We start from the raw sequence: 26,507 nt of genomic DNA on the forward strand, positions 1-26,507 counted from the left end.
TACAAAAGCAGGAAAGAGGAGGAGATTCTCAGAGCTGGTCCTCAAATGTATGTGTGTCTGTGTGTGGTGTGTCTGTGTGTGGCGTGTCTGTGTGTGGCGTGTGGCGTGTCTGTGTGTATATGTGTGTATGTATGTGTGTCTGTGTGTGNNNGTGGTGTGTCTGTGTGTGGAGTGTGGTGTGTCTGTGTGTGTCTGTGTATAGAAATGTGGCTGTGTGTGTGCCTGTGTGTGTCTGTGAGTGTGAGTGTGCGTGCGCGCGTGTGTGTCTGAGAGTGTGAGTGTCAGCCTGTGTGTGTGCGTGTCAGATACCATACAAATTTAGGCAAAGAGTTTTAAATTGGTGGCAATTTTGAAAAATGCCCCCAAAACTGGAGTGTCTAAACATTGATTTTTCCTCAGTACTCGTACTTAATCAAACAGGCCTGATATGGAGTGCAAATATCCAAATTCCCCTTCCCATTGAGAAACTGTTGGATGTAATGATATGCTGATGATGCCAGATCAGCCTGAGATATGGAAGGTTCTGTTGAAGTTAGTGCATCCGTAATACTTGGTTTTTTATTTGGTCTCTGAGCAGACTTGGGCCTCCTTCAGTGCTGCCAGGGTTTCTTGTCAACTCCTCTGTGCTCAGAGATGTGTTTGTAGCGGCACTTGTCTCCAAAATGGCAGCCAGTCGTACGCCAAAAGTAGCATTCATCGCCGTCAACCGGGCCTCGACGTTTTGACCTGACAGTGAAACAGCGACAAACATTTTAAGACTTGAAAAGCATAGAAACACAGAAAATAGGTGCAGGAGTAGGCCATTTGGCCCTTCGAGCCTGCACCACCATTCAATATGACTGTGGGGTATCATGTAATCTCAGTGTCCCATTCCCGCTCTCTCCCCATACCCCTTGATCCCTTTAGCCACAAGGGCCATGTCCAGCTCCCTTTTGAATGTATCTGACTAACTGGCCCCAACAGCTTTCTCTGGGAGAGAATTCCACAGGTTCACAACTCTGTGTGTGAAAACATTCTTCCTTATCTCAGCCCTGAATAGCTTACCCCTATTGATCCCAGTTCTGAATGTCCCCAACATCGGGAACATTCTTTCCGCATCTAGCCTGTCCAGTCCCATCAGGATTTTATATGTTCCTATGAAATTCTCCCCCTTATTCTTCTAAATTCCAGTCAAGCCCAGTCAATCCAGTCTTTCTTCAGATGTCAGTCCTGCCATCCCAGGAATCAGTCTGTTTTCGTGTTTCTCTTCATCCGACTCTAAAATCCAAACCAATCAGCCAAACACAACGATGAAGGACATTGTGTTAAAACTTGTTGAAGTTAAGTACCCCAGATGCCAGATAGTAACAGTGATATTTTAATTATGAAACACATTCACAGGCTAAGGAATAAATGGGGCTGCGTGGTGGCTCAGTGGTTAGCAATGCTGCATCACAGTGCCAGGAACCTGGATTCGATTCCAGCCTGTACGAAGCTTGCACATTCTCTCCATGTCTGCGTGGGTTTGCTCCAGTTTCCTCCCACAATCCAAAGTTGTGCAGGTTAGGTGAATTAGCCAGGCTAAAATTGCCCATAGTGCCCAGGGTAGGGGAATGGGTCTGGGTGGGTTACTCTTCGGAAGGCTGGTGTAGACTTGTTGGGCCAAAGGGCCTGTTTCCATACTGTTGGGAATCTAATCTAGATGGGTATATGACTGGGAAGGGTTTCAAGGGATATGGGCTAAATGCTAGCAAAGGGTATCTGGTTGGCATGGATGAGTTGGACCGAAGGGTCTGTTTCCGTGCTGTACATGACTCTAACTCACCCACATGCTGTGGTCCCACTTATGGGTTGAGGTGACACTCGCACTGGGGTAGAGGGTTTCTGCAATGGAGAACTTCGTTTATTCAGATGTCTGTCAGGGTATTTAATTAGCAGCTTTGTGTTCTCGATCTCCTTGCCCTGCGGATCAAAGAGAGAATCACTCACAAATGCAAACAAAACGTGACTCGACACTGCCCGATACCATCAGAAAGATGCTAAATACCAGAAGGTTTCAAGCTTCAGCCCTTCTGTGTCATCAGGATGGGCAATAAGCACCACCCCAGACTCTCTACGTAGAAACAGAAGCTATTTGATCAACCTGGGTGACATAGTGGTTAGCACAGCTGCCTCACAGCACCAGGGTCCCAGGTTCGATTCCACCCTCGGGCAACTGTCTGTGTGGAGTTTGCATATTCTCCCAATGTCTGTGAGAGATTCCTCTGGGTACTCAGGCTTCCTCCTGCAGTCCAAAGATGTGCAGATTAGGTGAATTAGCCATGGGAAATTCCCCATCGTGCATAGGTTAGGTGGATTAGCCACGGGATATACAGGGTTAGGGTTGGGGTGGGAAGCAAGTCTGAGTGAGATGCTCTTCAGAGGGTCGGTATGGACTTGCTGGTCCAAATGGCCTGTTTCCAAACTGTAGGGATTCTATGGGGAAAAAGAACATTCCTTGTGGTAGCACCCAGCAAATCAGAAGACACCATCACTTTTCTGATGTCATGTGAAGTGATGTTGCAACTGTACAGGACTTTGGTTAGGCCACATTTGGCGCTGCCTGTGGGAGTGGTAGAGTCAGAATCTTTGGTGACCTTTAAGCGGCAATTGGATAGGTACATGGATGGGTGCTTAATATAGGACAAATGTTTGGCACAACATCGTGGGCCGAAGGGCCTGTTCTGTGCTGTATTGTTCTATGTTCTATGTTCTATGTGTACAAAGTTGTGCAATATATATGTACTGTGCATTCCATTGAGCAGACTGTTTACAACAACAATAATTTAGAATTATGTTGAGCCCAAATGAAATGATCGATGCTAATATTTATGCTTTGCACAAGCCTACCGAAGTTTACTTCATTGCACCTCAACCACATCTAACTTCCTAACTTCCCTGTTAAATGCAGCTTTGTTACTCACTCAACTCATCCTTGCAGTCACAAGTCGCCTATTCTCATCATTTTCCAAGTACAAACATCTCTTCTGAATGCATTCAGAAGGTGCTATTCTAAAGAAAGATTGAGCAGTTTAGGCCTATACTCTCTGGATTTTAAGTTTAGGAAAATGGAGGAGATCTAATTGAGGTCTCTAAGATGCTAAAGGGGATTGACAAAGTAGAGGTAGAGAGAATGTTTCCTTATGTGGGGGCAGTCTAGAATGAGAAGTCATAGGTTTAGGAGAAGGGATGGCAGATTTTAAAATGGAGATGAGGAGGACTTACTTCTCTCTAGGGGTTGGGAATCTGTGGCATGGTGGCTCAGTGGTTAGCACTGCTGCCTCACAGCGCCAGGGACCTGGGTTTGATTCCACTCTTGGGGTGAATGTCTGTGTGGAGTTTGCACATTTTCCCAGTGTCTGCGTGGGTTTCCACTGGGTGTTCTGGTTTCCTCCCTCAACCCAAAGATGTACAGGTTACGGTAGATTGGCCATGCTAAATTGCCTGTAGTGTTCAGGGATGTGTAGGTAAGGTGTATTAGTCAGAGGTAAGTGTAGGGGAATGGGTCTGGGTGGGTTACCCTTCAGGAGGTTGGTGTGGACTTGTTGGGCCGAAGGGCCTGTTTCCATACTGTAGGGATTTTGTGGAAGAGAACGGTGACACTGAATAAATTCAAGGAGGAGAGAGACAGATTTTTAATTAGTAAGGGGTATGGGGAACAGGCAGGAGAGTGGAGCTGAGGCCAGAATGAGCTCAGCCATGATTGTATTAAATGGTGGGGCAGGGCTCAAGGGGCCTCCTGCTCCTGGTTCTTACTGTTTGTTCAGAAGGGTTGAAGTAGCAGGGTGGCAGGAGAAGTCACTGCTCGTTGGCTGCTCTTCAGCTGTCCCACCCTAGTGACTGCAATCTCCCGAAGGTTGAAAATGTCGATCCGAAAGGAACGAAATCACAAACCTCAGCCACAATGGAAATGACCACATGACCCCCAGTTAAATCACACTTAGAAACTACAGTGCTGTCAGAAACTGGGGTTAACCCATGTGCAAACTATCCTCCACTGACTGCATTTAACCAGAGAAACTATTTGCCTGTTAGTGGAGGACATTGCTCTAGTTTCAGTCACAAGTTATATTTGTAAATATCGCCCATGCCTAGTGATGTAGTGCTGTCAATATCCAGCATTTTATTCCCAGGGCAAGTCAAAAAAGCATACAAAAATATCTTTTCAGAGCAGAACTGAGTGATAATTACCTTGTGCCATTTACAAGTCACACTTCACATCAATGAATCGGGAGACTTGCACGTGCAAGGATGGGTGACTAAAGGGACAAACCCAAAGAGCAAAACCTTTCCCAACTTACCTGCAATGCCTCCAATGCTTTAGCAGCTGCTGCATGGCACTTAAAGTTGACAAATGCACAGAAACGCTCGTGTAGCACCCGGATACTTTCGATCTCCCCATAACTAGAAGGAAGCAATTAGAAGTAAATCAAATATTCTCTGGTCACATCTAATTGTTCTTATTCAAGATGTACCCTCATCAAGCTGGAGAGACATTGCACAACACAAGGAGGAGACGATTTTAAGAATCCAGACTTCAACTTAGAGACATAGAGTCACAGAGATGTACAGCACGGAAACAGACCTTTGGTCCAACCCGTCCATGCTGACCAGATATCCCACCCAATCTTAGTCCCACCTGCCAGCACCCGGCCCATATCCCTCCAAACCCTTCCTATCCATATACCCATCCAAATGCCTCTTAAATCTTGCAACCGTACCAGCCTCCACCACTTCCTCTGGGAGTTCATTCCATACATGTACCACCCTCTGTGTGTAAATGTTGCCCCTTAGGATTCTTTTATATCTTTCCCCTCTCACCCTAAACATATGCCCTCTAGTTCTGGACTCCCCCACCCCAGGGAAGAGAATTTGTCTATTTATCTTATCCATGCCCCTCATAATTTTATAGACCCCTATAAGGTCACCCCTCAGCCTCCGATGCTCCAGGAAAAACAGCCCTAGCCTATTCAACCTCTCCCTATAGCTCAAATCCTCCAACCCTGGTAATATCCTTATAAATCTTTTCTGAACCTTTTCAAATTTCACAACATCCTTCCGATAGGAAGGAGACCAGAATTGCACACAATATTCCAAACGTGGCCTCACCAATGTCCTGTACAGCCACAACATGACTTCCCAATTCCAGTACTCAATACTCTGACCAATACCAAACACTTTCTTCACTATCCTATCTACCTGCAACTCTACTTTCAAGAAGCTATGAACCTGCATTCCGAGGTCAGCAACACTCCCAAGGACCTTACCATTAAATGTATAAGTCCTGCTAAGATTTGCTTTCCCAAAATGCAGCACCTCGCATTTATCTGAATTAAATCCATCTGCCAAACTTGCGCTGGTATTTGGCACCACTCGGCTACAATGGAGGAGGGGGAGTCTAACAAATGATTGACAAGTTTGGAAGGACCGTGAATAAACTGGAATTAAAATGTCTCTTAATCACATCCCACCAAGAGTACTTAACCTTTCTCATTTATCTGATTTTACTCTGCGAATGTGTTGCTAAGTAGACACATGGAAACAGAAGGGAGGCTAGTAGCACAGGAAGGGAAATGTGTTCTTCATTACAGCCTCTGACAAAGTGGAGGGACACATTAGAGAAAATATTTTCGACAGCAGCTAGCGCAGTGTAAGGAATTACACAGATTTACTCAGCAAAGGAGGCCCTTCAGGTACTGGCCTGCACTTGCTCTTGAAAAGATCAGTTCAATTAGTCCCTGTCCCTGCTCTCTCCCTGTGACTCTGCAAAGTGTTCCTTTTGAGTACTATTCCCTTTTCAAAATTATTACTAAAACTGTTAACATAAGCCCATCCTGATGCATCGCAGCTTGGTATAGTAACTGTTCTACCCAAGACCACAAGAAATTACAGAGAGTTGTGAACACAGCCCAGTCCATCAGGCAAACCAACCTTCCACCCATTGACTCTGTCTACACTTCCCACTGCCTCGGGGAAACAGCCAACGTCATTAATAAACCCCTCCCACCCCGATACTCCCTTCCATCGGGCAGAAGATACAAAGGTTTAAAAATGTGCACCAACAGATTTAAGAACAGCTTCCTTCCCGCTGTTATGAAAGTTATGAATAGACCTCTCATATATTCGAGTTGATCTTTCTCCACACCCTCTCTACAGCTATAACACTATATTCTGTATTCTGCTACATTACCAGGATGTACTTCTGTAAGATATGATCTGCCTACATAGCAGGCAAAACAATACTTTTCACTGGATCTCAGTGCGTGTGACAATATTAAAGCAAATCAATAAGAGCTTGCAAAAAACATTCTCCCAATCCAACTACTGCTTATCTAAAATCTTAAATCAGGTTCCCTGGTTACTGCTCCTATTGTTAATGCAAAGAACGTCACCTTGCTTCATTTTCTGGGTTTTTCTCCCCCAAAGTCAACCCGTTCAGAGATTTTAGGACACACCTCTGGAGCAAGTGGGACTTGAACCTCAGTCCTCCTGGCTTAGAAGCAGGGGCACTACCACAGCACCCACTCCCTGCTTCAAGGTAATTTCCAATCACCCGGTTCAGAGATGTTATTCCATGTCTTTGGAGCATGTGAGGCTTCAAACAGGATCTCCTGCCTTAGAGGCAGGGACGCCACCATACCACAAGAAATCCCCACCCTCTTGCTTCAATAAAACGCTTCATAAATATGAAACAACTGCCACTTGAATCTGCTCCATTTTGCTATTAGATTACAGACAACGGATACTTTAGGTCCATTTAGTTTCCTTCGCTCTGGGTCACCAGTTACCATTACATTACGGACAACAGTTTGATGACTTTAACACTAGTCCTCCGGGAGTGAGGCAGGTAATAAGAGGGAGAAATATGGCTAATTCTACTCCTCTCTATATTGGTGCTGACGATAAACACCCCCGCACCGTGATAATTACCAAAGTCAGCTCACTGTCACAGAATGGGGATCGAACCTGGGGATTTTCCATTCAGTTCCACACAGGGTGGGATGATCAATTCGCAAGTGTTAAGGTGGAATCAGATTTACTGTGGTCCCTGAGAGATGGAGAGGCTGAATTTCAAGGCAAAATCCAGAGGGTTCTCCGATGTAATCAAGGCAGGAGATGTAAATCGAGTGTTTAACTGCATTTAGGTGGTGGGCTGTAACTGGGTATCAATTCAAAACCCGATCTATTCGAGCAGACTGTAACTCTGGTAATGAGCTCCGCAAATTAAACAAGAAAAAATGAGGTTCCAGTTCTACTCTCTACCCCTGCCTTACTACAATAGGACAGAAATCCAAATATTTGTCTAGATACTGTCTCACAAGGGTGTTGTTATTTAATATAAACCATACCTGTTCTGATAAGATAGAAAATCAGAAACCTCCATTTTGTCCAGATGGATGAGAAGGCCCTGTTACCTCATACTTACATGGATCATCACAATATTCATCCCAGGAACACCAAACAGGCTTCTTCAGTAGAGACAGCAAGTGCTTCCGAAGGAAATTGGATACAATTCGGTTTAAGTCGAATTTTCAAAAGACGAAAATGGTTTGCGGCAAAACAATAACTGGCCCTTTGCTGGCAACCAAGTGAATCCTAATCCAGGCCGAACACTTCCTGGCAACTCCCGCGGGCCCTTTAATAGGAGCAGAGTAGCATACTCCGAGGGGTCAAAGTGTGGTGCCAGTGTCAGCTCCGGTGGCTGCTCATGTCAGATTAACCTTCAGGCAGAGTCACAACATTTGTATACACACAGCGCATTGAGTCCTTCAGGACCAACTCTCTGAAAGATAAGGTATGAATAAAAACATCCTCCTTATTTCTCAAAGGAAGTTGAACCACCTACAATAGCAAATGAGCCTATGAGTCTCTGTCACACTGAGGTAATTTGCTGAGGTATTCATATCTTGTGATGGTGACTGTCTAGAGGTGCTACTGATGTCTCACCATCAGGAGTGATATTGTCCGTCCTTCATGTCTGTGTTGCATAGTTTTTTTCTTTCATGGGCTGCAGTTCCTCTTCTAAAATTTACTTATCCTGACACATTACCACAACGTTTTGCTCCAGATCAGTCACTCACTGACATCCGCCAAGTTGTTTCAAGGGGTTAAAATCCATTTGGGACTTACTGCTTTGTTCCTTAAGAACTCCCAGCTCAGTGTGAAGCATTTTGTTTTATACTCTAGATCCTTCTAATTCTATCAAAGCTTTCAGTCCATTATAGTCACGGTCATAGAGTCATACAGCACGGAAGCCGACCCTTCGGCCCAACCAGTCCATGCCGATCATAATCCCAAACTAAACTAGTCCCACTTGCCTGCGCTTGGCCCATATCCCTTCAAACATTTCTTATCCACGAAGTTTTAAACATTGTAATTGTACCCACATCCACCAGATCCTCTGCAAGTTCATTTCCAAGCTCGAGCCAATCCCTGTGTAAAAAAAGTTCTCTCTTATGTCTTTTTAAATCTTTCTCCTCTCACCTTAAAAATATGGCCCCTGGTCTTGAAATCCCTCACCCTAGGGAAAAGACCCCTTGCCATTCACCTTATCTATGCCCCTCATGATTTTAAAATCTCTATATGGTCACCCTCAACCTCCTACACTCCAGTGAAAACAGTCCCAGCCTATCCAGTCTCTTTTTATAACTCAAATCCTCCAGTCCCATAACATCCTGGTTAATCTCTTCTGAAGCTTCCCCAGCTTGATAACATCCTTCCTATAACAGGGCAACTAGAACTGGACACAGTACTCTAAAAGTAGCTTCACCAATGTCCTATATAACCTCAACATTACATCCCAACTCCTATACTCAAAGGTCTGATCAATAAGGCAAGCGTGCTCAATGCCTTCTTAACCACCCTGTTTTTATGTGATGTAAACTTCAAAGAATTACGCACCTGAACCTCTAGGTCTCTCCATTTTACAACATGTTGTCTCCTTCATAACGTGCTCTGACTGTCCAACTTTGAAACCTAGCCTTTTCCACTTGCTGCTCCAGTAATTGTTTATTCTTCTCTATTTACCTGCTTATGTTCTTTCAGCTGGGCATGATTATTGACATTTATTTACGAAGAGACTATCAGATGGGTGATTTGCAGCTCCATCTGTTTTTGCAGGTCTGTCACTTTCTCTAGAACTGCTTTGAGTTCAAGCCGACGTTTCTGTAGCTGCTTCTGGTGAGCTTGATGGGTTTTATTGTGTGCATTACTCCAGACCTTCCTGTACATCAGCAATCTTTCAATTGGATTGATGACAAAGGGTTTGTAGTTCATGTTGTACCCTTTCTCTTTCTTCCAGTTGTTCATTCATTTTAATGAGCAGAGTGGAACTATCCACAACAGACGTTATCTTTCAGAGATGGCATTCTCAAGTTTGGATTTATCCTGGTTTAATTGTTTATCCTTTTCCTCTGAAGTTTCATTTGTCTCAGCCGGGACTGAGATTTTAACTCCACCAATTCAGAAGAGAGTGATGTGTACTATTGTTCTTTTACATTTAGTTCTGCAAGTATTTCTTGAATACAGTAGTCAATTGCAATCCCTGTTGTCTGATGTTTGACTGATTCCATGGGTTCTGAAGGGTTCAAGGTCACTTCATGTTGGTTCAGGAGAGTCTATGATGTGGAACATCTGCAGTGTCTGGATGGATCGATTGGAATCGCACTCCAGCATTATTGATCCTGCATATGGGATTGGTGAACTGTTGTATTTTGGAAGTTTTACATTTGTATGGTTCATCATGGTTTCCTATGTCTGTGGGTACATGAATATTTTTAAAGAATTTGTAGTGGTAGTTATTTAAAACTTGCTCCGGTGTTAGCCAACAACAATAAATAGTTAGGGGAGGTGGCGGCATTGTGGTGATGTCACTGAATTTTATTAGGAGGTCTGCTGTGTCCCAATTTAAACTAGGAAATGTTCTTACACAATGCCTTTGATCTCCCCTTGCTTGTTATTGATACAGCACACACTCTGATCACACGCCTTTCTCAAATGAATTGAACTGACCTCTCAATACAGATTTGCTTACCACCTAGCTGTGTTTACAACCCACTCTGACGATGTAATGAACAAAGACATCATAGGGGGTCTCATGCATTTTAGCACAACTTAAGAGTACCCACTATTTATTTCACCTGTAGATTGACTTGTTTAATGACTGTTTGAGCATAACCAGCCTCATTAGTGCGATGTTCCCCAATGCTGTTCCCCAGATCATATTAATGATATCAATCTATTAATCAATCACTCATCATGGATTGATGAACACGGTGAGTTGGTTTATTTAAAATAGTAAAACACTTTACAAGTTACACAGCAAACTGACTGATTTGCGTGTGTAATTTACAAACTCTCAGCCTGACAGAGTCACAATATTGTATATATACAGGACATAGAATGCTTAAACATGAATTTTCTTAAAGGCAAGGTACGCACATGACAGGAGATACCAGAACTAAATGCTTCTTGGATGTTAAGGAAACCAAGCACTGAATAATTGTAGTTTGCAGAACACAGCATTCATTAAATTCCTCAGCTGTGTTACAGACTTTTTCTGTCCACACAACAACAGTCACATGCATTTATATGACACCTTTAACACAGTGAGACATCCACTCCCTCGACCAATGATGCGCAGAGGCAGCAGTTTGTACCAGCACTGCAGCAACTCACCAAAGACTCCTTCTAAACAGTGACCTCTACCCCCTGGAAGGATAAGGACAACACATACACAGCATCTGCAGGCTCTGCTCCACAACATCTGGACTTGGAACTACATTGCCGCTCCTTCACTGTCACTGGGCAAAAGTCCTGGAACTCCCTTCCAAATAGCACTGTGGGTGTCTCTGTGCCCCAGGGGCTGCAGTGCTTGAAAGAGGCAGCACACCACCATCTTCTCCAGGACAATTAGAGATGGGCAATAAATCAGATATTGCCAAAGATGCCCATGAAATAAGAGTCTTAAAGATTAAGATGCAACATTATCAGAGAAAATTTGATACTGTGCCACGTATTCAGATGGGTGACCCAACACTTGGTCAGCAAGCTTTGTTCTGAGCATTTATTTGAAGTTACAAAGCAAATTCATGAGAAGCAGAGAGAATATTCCCCAATTTAGGCACTGTTAGGTATTCCCGCCGATAATCTAACAAAGAACAGCAGGGATCCAGAAGAGGCCAGAATTGGAGGAGTGCAGAGTTGGGGTAGTGACGGGGGAGAAGGGAGGCCATGGAGGGATTTGAAAACAAGGCTGCATATGTAATGGGAATCTCAGCTCTAAAAGTAGCCTTAGCTGGAGGGTTAGATAGGGTGGACAGGGAGAGCCTTTTTCCAAGAATGGTGACGGCGAGCACAAGGGGACATAGCTTTAAATAGAGGGGCGATAGATATAGGACAGATGTCAGAGGTAGTTTCTTTACTCAGAGAGTAGTAAGGGTATGGAATGCTTTGCCTGCAATGGTAGTAGATTCGCCAACTTTAAGTACATTTAAGTCGTCATTGGACAAGCATATGGACTTTCTCCTATGGACGTACATGGAATAGTGTAGGTTAGATGGGCTTCAGATTGGTATGACAGGTCGGCGCAACATCAAGGGCCAAAGAGCTTGTACTGCGCTGTAATGTTCTAAGTTCTATGTCGCTAGAGAAACTCAGCAGGTCTGGCAGCAACTGCAGAGAAAAAAAACAAGTGTTTTCATTTCGAGTGAAGTTCTGAAGAACTGGACTTGAAACATTAGCTCTGTTTCTCTCTCTCCACAGCTGCTGCCAGACCTGCTGAGTTTCTCCAGCAATTACTGCTTTGGTTTCACGTCTCTAGCATCCGCTGCTCTTTGTTTTATGAAGAGGTGCGGGCACCATTTACTTCAGAATTCGACTTGAAACAGAAAGTCTGCTTTCTCTGCCAGACCTACTGACAGTCTCCAGGAATTGCTGTTTTAGCTGGAGCTGTTCAGCGGTCTAAGCCAGCTGACAACAACGCGGTCATCTGTGAATGTATCTCAAATAGATGACAAACTTTGACTGATCAGAATGCGGAATCGAGCTAGTTTGAGTCTTACGACCACTGCAGTTACTCCCTCAAATGACTGACAGCTTGCCAGTGGAAATTCCTGGATTTAATAAGGGTGGTACCATTCTGTTTGTGATTTTGCAGGATGCAGGCAGCACTGGCACAGGTACTGAGCAAGATAAAAGCTACTCTTGTTCCAAGACATCTATTGCATGCTCTTTAACTAAATAGCTTGTGATGTAATGTATGATTTAAATCATTAGTTCAAAGCCTCATGAGCAATGTGTCTCGACAGAGCACGTTTGACTCTCCTGCCCCTTAAAACATCAAATTATCCCATGTCAATATTTAATTTTCCTTGCCTTATTCAGAACAGCTTATTTGTGCAGCGGTGTCATTAACTAGAAGACTTGACACAGGGGAGTTCCTGGCAGCACAGAGAAAGTCTCTCTCTCTCTCTGTATAGTATGCACCGACACACCTATAAGTCCCTTCATAAAGGGCAGTTTTGTAACGTCGGTATACAGAAATACTCAAAAGCAGCAATCATCAGTTCAGACAGCGCTTTCAAGAGCAAAATGAGTTCCTAAATAGAAGTGCGCAAATAAAACCAAATAGGACTGGGGTTTGCGATTAGAAAGTTGCTCACAAGGATAGCTTTGTTAGAAATCTTTATGTTGCTGCTACCTTTTAATTGGATTCAAGCCATTTTCTGAGTGATAGAAAAAGAAATTGCTTTGGATGGTACCTTTCCAGGATGTCCCAAATTGCTTTGCAATGAAGCACGTTTTAAATGTCAAAGTAGTCACTGGCGTAATGAAATACTAACAGCACGTTTGCACACAACCAGCTTTCACTAACAGCAACATAATAATATTCTGTTTTTGAGATGTTGTGTGAAGGGTAGACATTGGCAAGGATACTGGCAATATCTTCTTTGTCCTTCAACATACTGCCATGTGACCACTGTATATTCGTACACTCCTACATTGTGGAAGCAAACCATTCAGCCCATCGAGTCCGAACTGACCCTCTGAAGAGCATCCCACCCAAACCCACACCTGTAACCCTCCATTTCCAATGGCTAAACCACCTCGCCTACACATCCCTGAACACGATGGGACAATTTAGCATGGCCAATTCACCTGACCTGCACCTCTCTGGATGGTGGGAGGAAACCGGAGCACCCAGAGCAAACCCACGCAGACACAGGGAGAATGTTCAAACTCCACACACAGTTGCCCGAGGGTGGAATCGTGCTCGGATCCCTGGCGCTAACCACTGAGCCACCGTGCCACCCCAATCTCTGTCTGTATAACTCTGTCTGAAACAACAGATTGGGCCTCTGTAATGTCCAAGATAGTCATTCAATAATGTAGCACTCCCTCACTACCGCATTCAAGTGTCAACCTGGGGTTTTGTGTACAAGCACAGACAATGCTAAAGAAACACAGCAGGTTTGGAGAGAGCCACAGAGTTAATGTTTCACATCTATATGACAGTTCAGAAGAAGAAAATTCTGAAGAGTCTCACTGGACTTGAAACGTCAATTTTGTTTCTCTCTCCACAAATGCTACCCCACCTGCTGCGTTTCTCCAGCACTCCCTGGGTTTGTTTCTTGCATTTTTACCTTAATTTTTCGAAACAAGTCTCTGAGTGGTGCTTGACCCAAAAATGCTTTACTTAGAGGGAAAAGTGTTGCGTAAGGTAATGTTCTGAAAGGGTCAATGATGGATGTTGCATGAAGCACCAAACAAGCTGATGTCCTGGATGGAGAGAAGGAGGGTCTCGCTCTGAATCCCAATCAGATCAGACATACCATCCCTGGCTTTTAGTCTTAGTAATTATGTCTGACTGGCGAATGTAACTTGTACCTTCTGCTAACACACAGAAAACAACATTGTACTGTTAAGTCAAGTGTTTCTTCTTTTTAAGACGTGGAGGAGCTGGTATTGGACTGGGGTGGACAAAGTTCAAAATCACATGACACCAGGTTATAGTCCAATAGGTTTATTTGAAAATTCATGCTTTCAGAGCCAAACTCCTTAGTGATGTTGCTCTGAAAGCTTGTATTTTAAATAAACCTGTTGGACTATAACCTGGTGTCATGGGATTTTCAACTTTCTTGTTAAGACTCACTGGTGGTTCAACCCCTCCCACTGTTAACCAAACAGGCCAATATACCCAGTATAGAAAGGAGGGTCAGTGGCAGCACCCATGAGTTGGTAGTTGGTTGATTCTGTGGCAAATATAACTTAAACTACCTGCAGAGCTACAGCGACTAGCTCATTGCATTTTGTAAAATTCTACCATTCCAACTCAGTGCGACTTGTGTAAGGGAACACTATCCTGACCCAGGAGGCAGGCTCTTCCGAAGTTGGAATCACTGTAATGGATAGGCTAGAAGGCTAGTCCCCTTATTATGTAAATCTTGCCCGACAGCAGAATATGAATGTTGTAGGTGGGAAATTAATTGCACCCATCAAGAAAGGAGTTAAGTGGTGTCACAAACTTGTGCATTTTTAAAATCAAGATGTGGAAGAAGTTGTTATTCATTAGTTTGAAAATAGTGATGGAAAAGGATAGACCAGATCTAAAAGTTGAAGTTCTACATTGGAGGAAGGCTAATTTTGACGGCATTAGGCAAGAACTTTCACAAGCTGACTGGGGGCAGATGTTCGCAGTAAAGGGACGGCTGGAAAACAAATTCTCTCTCTTTCTCTCTCCCTTTCTTCTCTCTCTTTCTTCTCTCTCTCTCTCTCTCTGACATCACACTCTTTCTCTCGCCCACCCAGCTCTTCTCTCTCTGTCCCCCAGCCCATTCATTCCTTCTTTCTCTCTCTGAGCCCTCGGCCTCCTACCCCACCACCCTGGCGTCCCCCTCGCTGATCCTGAGAGAGTATCTCTCTCTGTGCCAAGACCAGCAGTCACCTGCTGTTGGATGTGTGTGTCACTGGCTGGCCAAATGTATTAAATCGTGGGCTATTTCTCATAACTTATTGGATGAGTGTCACGTTGAGTGAGTGAGAGAGAGTGAGTGTGTGCGAGTGTGTGAGAGTGTGAGTGTGTCTGTGTGAGTGAGAGAGACAGGGTAGGCAATGTCAGAATGTGTTATCCCTGTCACTGTCACCCCTGACAGAGGGGAGGACTGGGGAGGGCAGGCACATGGAGTGTCCTGGGGTACTCCTGAACCCAAGGGAGCAGAGAGCTGGCCCAGACCCCTGGGCTATCTGCTCCCTGCACAGCCATGAGCCACAACCATCCTCCTCAGCCCGCTGGTGCCAACATTCATTTCCGACTCCATTTGTGAGCACAGTCACTGTCGTCGATGTCATTTTGTTCGATGCGCGCGTGTGGAACTGTCACGTTCCCATTAAAATAAAGATCCAAAGAATCAAACCTTGTCTCTGTCTCTCCCTCTCTGTCTCTGTCTGTCTCTCTCTCTCTTTCTCTCCCTGTCTCCGTCAAGGATCAGGGGAAGGGGCATTCAGTCATCGTGCTACGAGCGCCGGTCACACCTGCAGCGGGCTCTCTGTTCTCCGCAGCCACACCTGCAACGGGCTCTCTGTTCTCCGCGGCCACACCTGCAGCGGGCTCTCTGTTCTCCGCAGCCACACCTGCAGCGGGCTCTCTGTTCTCCGCGGCCACACCTGCAGCGGGCTCTCTGTTCTCCGCAGCCACACCTGCAGACAGACAGTCAATCACTGGCGGTGTGAGATTGCTGATGGATCCCCTATGTTCAACTGGCACCCAGTGACACTCCATTAACCCCCACTGACCCCTTGTCCCAAATAAACCTGGGGCACCCCAATAAGATCTCACGGAATACAGGGAGAACTAGCCATTTGGATACAGAACTGGCTCAAAGGTAGAAGACAGAGGGTGGTGGTGGAGGGTTGTTTTTCAGACTGAAGGCCTGTGACCAGTGGAGTGCCACAAGGATCGGTGCTGGGTCCACTGCTTTTCATCATTTATATAAATGATTTGGATATGAACATAAGAGGTATAGTCAGTAAGTTTGCAGATAACACCAAAACTGGAGGTGTAGTGGACAGCGATGAAGGTTTCCTCACATTACAGCGGGATGTTGATCAGATGGGCCAATGGGCTGAGAAGTGGCAGATGGAGTTTAATTCAGATAAATGCGAGGTGCTGCATTTTGGGAAAGCAAATCTTAGCAGGACTTATACCTAGGGAGTGTTGTTGAACAGAGAGACCTTGGAGTGGAGTTGCAGGTAGATAGGATAGTGAAGAAGGTGTTTGGCATGCTTTCCTTTATTGGTCAGAGTATTGAGTACAGGAGGAGAAAGTGAGGTCTGCAGATGCTGGAGATCAGAGCTGAAAATGTGTTGCTGGAAAAGCGCAGCAGGTCAGGCAGCATCCATGGAACAGGAGAATCGACGTTTCGGGCATAAGCCCTTCTTCAGGAGTTCAGGAGTTGGGAGGTCATGTTGCGACTGTACAGGACATTGGTTAGGCCACTTTTGAAATATTGCGTGCAATTCTGGTCTCCTTCCTAATGGAAGGATGTTGTGAAAGTTGAAAGATTTCAGAAAAGATTTACAAGGATGTTGTCAGGGTTAGAGGATTTGAGTTATAGGGAGAGGTTGAATAGGCTGGGGCTGTTTTCTCTGGAGTGTCGGAGGCTGAGGGGTGACCTTATAGAGGTTTATAAAATCATGAAGGACATGGATAGTATAAGTAGACAAAGTCTTTTCCCTGGGGTGGGTGAGTCCAGAACTAGACGGCATAGGTTTAGGCTAAGAGTGGAATGATATAAAAGACACCTAAGGGGAAACATTTTTACATAGAGGGTGGTGTGTGTATGAAATGAGCTGCCAGAGGAATTGGAGGCTGGTACAATTGCAACATTTACAAGGCATCCAAATGGGTATATGAATATGAAGGGTTAGGAGGGATATGAGCCAGGTGCTGGCAGGTGGGACTAGATTGGGTTGGGATATCTGGTCGGCATGGATGGGTTGGACCGAAGGGTCTGTTTCCATGCTGTACATCTCTATGACTCTATAACTAAGTGTTATTAATAACTATTCTTATTTATATCTCTTTGATCAATCTATTTGATATTTGAAGTTGAGAATGAGGAGAAGCTGTTCATCTGTTCATCTAGTGACCCAGGTCATGTTCTGGGGACCTGGGTTCAAATTCTGCCACAGCAGATGGAATAAATACCTGGAATTAAGAGTCTAATGATGACTATGAATCGAATGTCACGAAAAAACATCTGGTTCACTGATTCCCTTTAGGTAAGGCAGCTGCCATTCTGGCCTCCATGTGACTCCAGACCCTCAGCAATGTGAGTGACTCTTAACTTCTCTCTGGGCAATTAGGGCCAGGCAATAAATGCTGCCCAGCCAGAGATATCCTCATCCTGTCATTGAATAACAAAACAAAAATCACTCTCTAACCTATTATCGATAGCATGTGGCTTTACTGTCTCTCATTATTTGTTATTTTCATTTCATTAGCTTCTGGTTTTGATCATGAGCTTCCCTTTCCACATTTTGTTTTGGCTTTTCTTGTCTTTGTTTCGAGAATATGTCATACCTTCTCATCTATTCTCCTAGTTGCTCCAGCGTTGCTCCCCCAGCACATCCCAAGCCCAGGGTCACTGTTTCTCCTTTCCTCACCATTCCATACAAAGCTCCCAGATTGAATTGTGCCTCCTGCCCCTTCCCTAGGGACGCTGGTCACTCACCTTTCCTTATCCGTCCCATATACTGTACTCCTTGCATTCCCATTTGTAGCCGAATACAACATTAGCCCAGAGACACAGCTCAGGGTAAAATGTATCAACTCCATATTTGGGTTTTGGGGAAAAGCCCTAAACTTCCCTGAAAACAATCTTAAGGCCCGAAGAAGATAATTTGTTTAGAATGTAATTACATGATTGTCATAATTGTTTAAAGTACGTTCAAATCCTTAATCTTAGATTTTTACACATGTCAGTTATAGAAACTGAAAAACATATTCAGAAATAATTTTGAATGATGTTTTGGAAAACCAAGGACCAGATTACACATGATATATTGGAACCATAACAACAATAGAACAGTTTTAACATTGGAATGCCCATTAGAGGGCCATCTACAGGACTAATACGTTTCAACAATAATAACTTTTAATGAAATACACATCCCAGGCATCAAATGTAACTGATAATGAATTGGTTAAAGTAGATATTTTAAGAGGGCTGAAGGTTTGTGATCCGATTCCAGAGACTTGTGCACAAATGTCCGAAGTGACACTTGACATGTGTTACTGAGGGAGTGCTGCACTTTTGGAAGTGCCGCACTTTTGGAAGTGCCATCTTTCAGATGACACTCCAACCTTGAGTCCTTCTCTGTTCTCTCTCAGGTTTTATTTTCATTTTTATGATTTTATGGATTGTGTGTCACTGGTGAGGAGATCGGTTGTTGCCCATCGCTAACTGCCCTTGAACTGAATGGTGTGCTCAGGCCATTTCTGAGGATTGTCAAGAGTCAGTCATATTGCAGTGGGGCTGGAGTCATGTGCAAGCCAGACCAGGTAATGATGGCTGATTTCTTTCACTTAACATTAGCAGGTTTTTTTAAAATGACAATTGATGACAGTTTGACGGCCACCTTCAGTAAGAGTAAGTTTCCATTTTAAGTTCATTAATTAAATTTCAATTCTACCAGTTGTTACATTGGGATGCTCCTCCCCTCCCAGGCAATAACAGCTCATGGTCCTACATCCTATTAAGTGTTCACTCTTCAGCCAATGTCAAGCAGGAGAAAGAATTACAAACGCGGGAGTGGTCTGCAGGTCCCTCAACAGCAACCACAACCTAGGACAGAGCATTCACAAAGAAATTTGGGTACTTGTGAGGAACAGTCCACAGTATAGGAAGGATGTTGTGAAACTTGAGAAGGTTCAGAAAAGATTTACAAGGATGTTGCTGGGGTTGGAGGGTTTGAGCTACAGGAAGAGGCTGAATAAGCTGGGGCTGTTTTCCCTGGATGTCGGAGGCTGCGGGAGGTTCTAGAGCTTTATAAAGTCATGAGGGGCATGGATAGGATAAATAGACAAGATCCTTTCCCTGAGGTGGGGAGTCCAGAACTAGAGGGCTTTGGTTTAGGGTGGAAGGGGAAAGATTTAAAAGGGACCTAAGGGACAACATTTTCACACAGAGGATGGTGTGTGTTTGGAATGAGCTGCCAGGGGAAATGGTGGAGGCTGGTACAATTACAATATTTCAAAAGCATCTGGATGGGTATATGAAGAGGAAGGCTTCAGAGGGATATGGGCCAAGTGCTGGCAATTGGGACTGGATTAATTTAGGGTATCTGGTCAGCGTGGATGAGTTAGACCGAAGGGTCTGATTCCATGTTGTACATCTCTAGACTCTCTAACTCTAATCGTGAGTTAGTGATCTACATGAACTGATTGGTAATGATTTACCGGATGAGTACAGGCTATCTTTGAGAGAGTTTTGTATTGTGCAAATTGGCTGCTGTATTTCATGTACTATGACAGTGACTGCACTTCAAATAGTACTTCCTTGGCTCAGGGACATACTATGAAATGGTTTCCTTTGTGACTGTGCATTCACATTGCAGCTTGCAAGCTCCCCACCATATTTCACTTGGAAGTTGTGGTCAGCATTCAGAGACTGGAAGCCCACTGAATCAGTGTCGGAGCTTAAACAGGCAGGAGCTGCAGCCGAGACACTCAACTCATGGAAAACACCACCAGATGTTGAGGTTTCGAGACAAAACGGCCCAAAGCACCTTCTTCATCCAAATTGGTCTTTTCATTGCTCACTGCAATAATTCTGAGTTAAACTGATCCAACAGTAAAATGGCTTTGAAGGACTTTAGCGAGATCTGGAGTTGTGTTTAATAGCACTGTGAATCAGGCAATGATGACACAAAATGTTCCCTCAAATGGGTAAGTGTGTAGACTCCATGAAGGGGGCAGATTTTTTAAAAATAGAATGGAATCCCTACAGTGTGGAAACAAGCCATTTGGCCCAACAAGTCCACACTGACCCTCCATAGAGTATCCCACCCAAACCTATTCCCCTAACCTATTACTCTACATTTCCCCTGACTAATGCACCTAACCTGAACACTATGGGCAATTTAATATGGCCAGTTCACCTAACCTGCACATCTTTGGATTGTGGGAGGAAACTGGAGCACTCAGAGGAAACCCACGCAGACATGGGGAGGGTGTGCAAACTCCACAGTCGCCCGAGGCTGGAATTGAACCTGGGTCCCTGGTGCTGTGAGGTAATAGTGCTAACCGCTGAGCCACCGTGCCACTGTATATGAATATACATGAGGTCTGCAAGACAGGGCTAATTGTTTTTAAAAATTCACTGGCCAGGCCAGCAGTTATGCCCATTCCTTATTTCCCACAGGGCAGTTAAGAGTCAACCACATATGCTGTGGGTCTGGAGTGAGTCCAGGTAAAGTCGGCTGAAATCCTTCCCTCAAGGATGTTAGTGAACTAGATGAGTTTTTAAGAACAATCAGCAATAGGTCATGGTCCTCATTAGACTCCTAATTCCAGATTTTTATTGAATTCAATTCAATGGTGGGACTCGAACCCAATGACCAGGAACATTACCTGGCTCTCTGGATTAATAGTCTAGTGATAATACCACTAGGCCATCATGCTTCCTGCTATAGCCTCCAATTTGTGCCAGTTCTGTAATCTGAAAGCTCTGAGCATGTCATGTACTTACTTTCTGAACAGGTCCTTAAGCTGCTTCTCTTTGACGTAAACAGTGACATTTCCAACCCACAATGACGCACAAGTTAACCTGAGAGAGGAAAGAAAATATACAATTTAAGGACAATTGGCTCAGACAACACTCCTTCCTCAATCACCAAATGCACATGAACTGGTCTCTCATCTGATCTTGGAGTCTTGCTCTGCACTATGCGCCTGCCTCACCTGCCAGCACAAAACTGCTGCTGAGCTTCAAAGTGGACCATTGATTGCCTGAAGATCTTCCTGAGATACGGGATTGTGCAGAGTGAATACTTTGGTTTAATAAAGGAGACTTTCACTACCTCTTGCACAGTGCAATCAAACCCGATCTGGACAATCTCACTTGTCAACCATTTAACCCACAAGTCTATTTTGAAACATTCTGACTGTAAGACTATTATGGAAAAGATTGTTTTCTTCATACATTACGTGTGCCTTATAACATGCAGCCTGTCGCCACATTGCTGACATTTGTTTACCGTAATCTCATCCAAACACAGACTAATTGCTGAGTGATTAGCAAAAAAAACATTTGCAACAATCCCATTACTTTGATCAGCAGAAATTAAAGATATGAAACCCTAGCTTTCTACAGGTTCCTCTATTGAACCGCAAGCCATGGAGACTGGGACAGGTCAAGGCTCATTCATCAATCTTTGTTTATTCAGCAAATCTCAGGGAGTCAGCAACAGCAAGAGTGAGATCCTTGTCAAACTCTTGGCCCTCATCATTGACATTCATCCCTCCTTCCTCATTCTTCTGGAGTACTGTGTTCAGTTGCGGTTGCCCTGTTATAAGAAGGATATTATTCAGCTGGAGAGGATGCAGAAGAGATTTACCAGGATGTTGAACATAGGATAGGCTGGGACATTTTTCACTGGAGCATAGGAGTTTGAGAGGTGACCTTACACAAGCTTATAAAATCATAAGGGGTATCAATAGGATTAATGGCAGGTGTCTTTTCCCTAGGGTGGGGAATTTCAAGATTAAGAGGCATATTTTTAAGTTGAGAGGAGACAGATTTAGTAAAGACACGAGAGGCAAATGTTTTACACAGAGAGTGGTTTGTGTGAGGAATGAACTTCCTGAGGTGGGCACTGTATAATGTTTAAAAAATACTTAGGTAAATACATGAACAGGAAAGGTTTGGAGGGAAATAGGCCAGGAGCAGGAGCTGGGACGAGTTTAGTTTGGGATTATGTTCAACATGGACTGGTTAGACTGAAGGGCCTGTCTCCGTGCTGTATGACTCTATGTCTTTGTTACCTTTAGACCTGATTATTCTAACGTTTTACTCTTTGTCAGTCGAAACTCTACTACATGTGTTGTAAATCACACCAAGTTCAGTTCATCTGTCACCTCTTCATACTTGTTCACCTACGTTGGATATCATTTAAGCAATAAATGGATCATAACATACTCCTAAATAAAATCCAACAACTGCAGATGCTGTAAATCAGAAACAATAACAGAAGTTGCTGGAAAAGCTTAGCAGGTCTGGCAGCATCTGTGGAGAGAAATCATAGAACATAGAACAGTCTGGCACAGTAGAGACCCTTCGGCCCTCGATGTTGTGACGACCTTTTATTCTACTCCAAGATCAGATTAACCTACCTACCCTTCATTGTACTATCTTCCATGTGCCTAAGAGTCATTTAAATGTCCCTAATGTATCTTACTCCAGTTGCCAGCAGTGCATTCCACACACCCACCACTCTCTGCGTAAAGAACTGACCTCTAACATCTCCCCTAAACCTTCCTCCAATCACCTTAAAATTATGCCCCTTCGTGGAAGCCAATTCCATCCTAACTTACTGAAAGAAATACAGTGAATGTTTGAAGAAGGGAAGCTTACAGGGTTAGGGGACAAGAGGAGAGCAGTGGGATTGAGCCAAGCTGTTCCAAACAGCTAGCTCAGATGTCACAGGCAGACTGGCCTTATCTGTGCTGTTTTGCTCTGTGATGTTTTAAAGGAGATGATTCCAATTCAAATTGAGATAACAAAGCTGGTGCATTAAAGGGATGCAGTGAAGTGACACTTAACAGAGGAACATCCAGCCATCTCTCCAGTTCCCAAAAATTTCCTAGCCTCCCTGGGTACGTCAATCAACAGGATGTGGCTTCACATCCTGTGACGAGGGCTCCCGAGGCAAAAACAGGCTAGTGTTCCGATAAGAGAAACGGTCGCTTGACCGAGGCAGAACCGTTAGAGGGTTCAACAACCAAACAATCTGGGAGGGACTGAGGGCAGAAGAGAACCTCAAAATTGTCAAGGACATTAAAACAGATTAAGTCTTAAATTGCTGAGGTGTAATGCCTATGATTATGTCTGTAATCTAAATTCTCCCAGCTGAGCACCTAGTAATTGTTGGCAAAATGAGGGAAACATGAGTATTTAAGGCAAGTGCTAGCATGCTTCTATTAAATACAGACTAATTAGCATACACTTAAAAGCCCACATATGTTGGAGCAGAAAAAGTGCATTTCGGTAAACAGACAATCATTAAATGTTGAGGCACAAGCCTGTGGGATTAGAGGGTTTGAACTGTAAGGAAAGTCATAGAATCATAGAGATGTACAGCATGGAAACAGGCCCTTTGGCCCAACTTGTCCTTGCCGACCAGATATCCTAAATTAATCCAGTCCCATTTGCCAGCATTTGGCCCATATCCCTCTAAACCCTTCCTGTTCATATATCCATCCAGATGCCTTTTAAATGTTGTAATTGTATCAGCCTCCACCACTCCCTCGGGCAGCTCATTCCATACACGTACCACTCTCTGCACGACAAAGTTGCCCCTTAGGTCCCTTTTAAAGCTTTCCCCTTCCACCCTAAACCTGAGCACTCTCGTTCTGGATTCCTCCAGCCCTGGGAAAAGACCTTATCTATTTTCCCTATCCATGCTCCTCATGATTTTATAAACCTCTATAAGGTCACTCTTCAGCCTCTGATGCTCCAGGGAAAACACCCCCAGCATACTCAGCCTCTCCCTATAGCTCAAATCCTCCAACCCTGGCAACATCCTTGTAAATCGTTTCTGAACCCTTTCAAGTTTCACAACATCTTTCCTATAGCAGGGAGACCAGAACTGAACACAGTATTTCAAAAGTGGTTAGGATGTTTTTCCCTGGAGCATCGGAGGCTGAGAGGTGACCGTATGCAGGTTTAAAATCATGAGGTAAATAGCCGAAGTCTTTTCCCCAGGATAGGGGAGTCCAAAACTATAGAGCTGAGGCTTGAGTTGAGAGTGGGAAGATATAAAAAGGACCTGAAGGGTACCTTTTTCATACAGAGAGTGGTGGGTGTATGGAATGAGCTGCCAGAATAGGTAGAGGCTGGTACAATCAAAAGGCATCTGGATAGGAAGGGTTTAGAGAGATATGCGCCAAATGCTGCTAAATGGGACTAGTTCAGGTTAGGATACCAGGTCAACATTGGTAAAAACAAGGACTGCAGATGCTGGAAACCTCGTTGATTTTAACCCTGCTGCGAATCCTCTTGCAAGGATGCCTGCCTTGAAGAAGTTTTTCTCCTCTCTCTACAAGAATCTCAGTGAGTTTCTCTCTCATTGCAACCCCCAAGGTCATACTCTATGCTACTTTCTCCCCACCCAACCCCCCCTCTCATTTATCTCTCCACTCTGCAGGCACCCTGCCTCTATTCCTGATGAAGGGCTTTTGCCCGAAACGTCGATTTTCCTGCTCCTTGGATGCTGCCTGACCTGCTGTGTTTTATCAAGTCAACATAGGCAAGTTGGACTGAAGGGTCTGTTTCTGTAGTGTATGACTCTATGACTATTCTGGGGTTTCCAAAAACAAGTTAGCGAACTACAGATGCTGAAGATCTGAAACTAACAGAAATTGCTGGAGGAACTCAGCAGGTCTGGCAGCCTCTGAGGAGAGAAAAACTGAGTTACCATTTCAAGTCCAGTGATCCTTCAGGTTAACTCAGTTGCTCTCTCCACAGAGGCTGCCAGACCTGCTGAGTTTCTCCAGCAGCCTCTGCTTTTGCTTCTGAGAGTGATTTTACCTGATCAACACCTTGTATTTAAACATTGAGAGTCTTTGGAATTCCCTTCCTCAAAAGGCAGTGGATGCACAATCTTTAAGTATTTTTAAGTCAGGGGTAGATACATTCTTCATTCCCAAGGGGATTTTCGAGGATATGTAGCTCCTTTATCCTGGGACCTGTTCCCTCTAGTCTGCATCTGTGAATTGTGCTCGATGCTAGCTTTACATTTTTGAGTCATACAGCATGGAAACAGACCCTTCGGCCCAACCAGTCCATGCTGATCATAATCCCAAACTAATCTGGTCCCACCTGCCTGCGTTTGGCCCATATCCCTTCAAACAATTCATCTTTGTGTACTTATCTAAATGTCTTTTAAACTTGCAACTACTGTACCCGCATCCACCACTTGCTCTGGACGTTCATTCCACACACAAACCACACTCTGTGTAAAAAAAAATGGCCCCTCGTGTCTTTTATAAATCTTTCTCCTCTCACCTTAAGAAAATACCCCTAGTCTTGAAATCCCCCACCCTAGGGAAAAGGCATCTGTCATTCATCTTATCTATATGCCTCATTATTTTATGAACCTCTATCAGGTGATCTCTCAACTCCCTATAGTCCAGGCAAAAACCAGCCTATCCAGCCTCTCATTATAACACAAACCTTCCACTCCTGGCAAGATCCTGGTAAATCTTTTCTGAACCCACTCCAGCTTAACAATATTCTTCCTTTAACAGGGCAAACAGAACTGGACACAATACTCTAGAAGAGGTCACACTAATGCCCTGTACAACCTCAACATGATGTCCTAGCTCCTACATTCAAAGGTCTGAGCTACAACAGCATGTGTGCTAAATGCCTTCTTAACTACCCTGGAAGAAAGTGGGGACTGCAGAGGCTAGAGGGTGTGTTGCTGGAAAAGCACAGCAGGTCAGGTAGCATCTGAGGAATTGACGTTTCAGGCCAGAGCCCTTCATCAGGAATGAAGATTTCTTAACCACCCTATCTACATGGGGCGCAAACTTCAAAGAATTGTGTCACTGAACCTGTACTTTGGGTCAGGGACTAAAAATCAACTAGGGTGTAAAAAAGATGTATAACCCCTGTGAGTCCCATCCTCCATGTTAAGAAGATGTGGGTGTACCTTTAAGAGAGTGAACGACTTGGCAAGTATACCAAGTGCTGGAGAATTTACAAAGTAACATTTTGAATAAGAACAAACGGCACTCACTGAGTGGTCTGGTGACAAAAACAAATTTGAATTTGCCCAATTAGTTTAAATTTACTCTGAAAAAAATACCAATTTCCAATCAAGTTTGAATTGAGTATATTGACAATCTTAAAAGCCAATGACACAATCCGATGCTCTGGGGTATAAGACATGGGGAAATTGAACACTTGAGAGGAGAACTGCCAATTCTAGCATGTAGCTGGAGATGTGTTGCTGGAAAAGCACAGCAGGTCAGGCAGCATCCAGGGAACAGGAGAATCGATGTTTCGGGCATAAGCCCTTCTTCAGGAATGAGGAAAGTTTGTCCAGCAGGCTAAGATAAAAGGTAGGGAGGAGGGACTTGGGGGAGGGGCGTCGGAAATGTGATAGGTGGAAAGAGGTCAAGGTGAGGGTGATAGGTCAGACGGGAGTGGGGGCGGAGAGGTCGGGAAGAAGATTGCAGGTTAGGAAGGCGGTGCTGAGTTCGA

At 44.2% G+C, this 26,507-nt stretch overlaps 1 protein-coding gene across 3 annotated transcripts in view; it reads right to left on the reverse strand.

Annotated features, from left to right (window-relative positions):
- Nucleotides 1-227: 227 nt before the first annotated feature.
- The window catches only part of zgc:123010 (uncharacterized protein LOC641500 homolog), a 151,511-nt gene continuing 125,231 nt past the window's right edge, over nt 228-26,507 (reverse strand). For 2 of the 3 annotated variants that reach the window (XM_043713012.1, XM_043713011.1), the window contains exons 13-16: nt 20,769-20,846; nt 4,320-4,422; nt 1,805-1,941; nt 228-726 (exon numbers count right to left, since the gene is read on the reverse strand). In XM_043713012.1, coding sequence (XP_043568947.1) covers nt 591-726; nt 1,805-1,941; nt 4,320-4,422; nt 20,769-20,846 — 454 coding nt within the window. In that variant the 3' untranslated portion in view covers nt 228-590. Of the gene's footprint in view, nt 727-1,804; nt 1,942-4,319; nt 4,423-10,247; nt 10,983-20,768; nt 20,847-26,507 lie in introns of those variants that run through there. The other variant, XM_043713013.1, reaches the window with a different exon arrangement.

The sequence above is a fragment of the Chiloscyllium plagiosum genome, chromosome 22 (genome assembly GCF_004010195.1).
Source record: "Chiloscyllium plagiosum isolate BGI_BamShark_2017 chromosome 22, ASM401019v2, whole genome shotgun sequence".
Lineage (NCBI taxonomy): Eukaryota > Metazoa > Chordata > Chondrichthyes > Orectolobiformes > Hemiscylliidae > Chiloscyllium > Chiloscyllium plagiosum.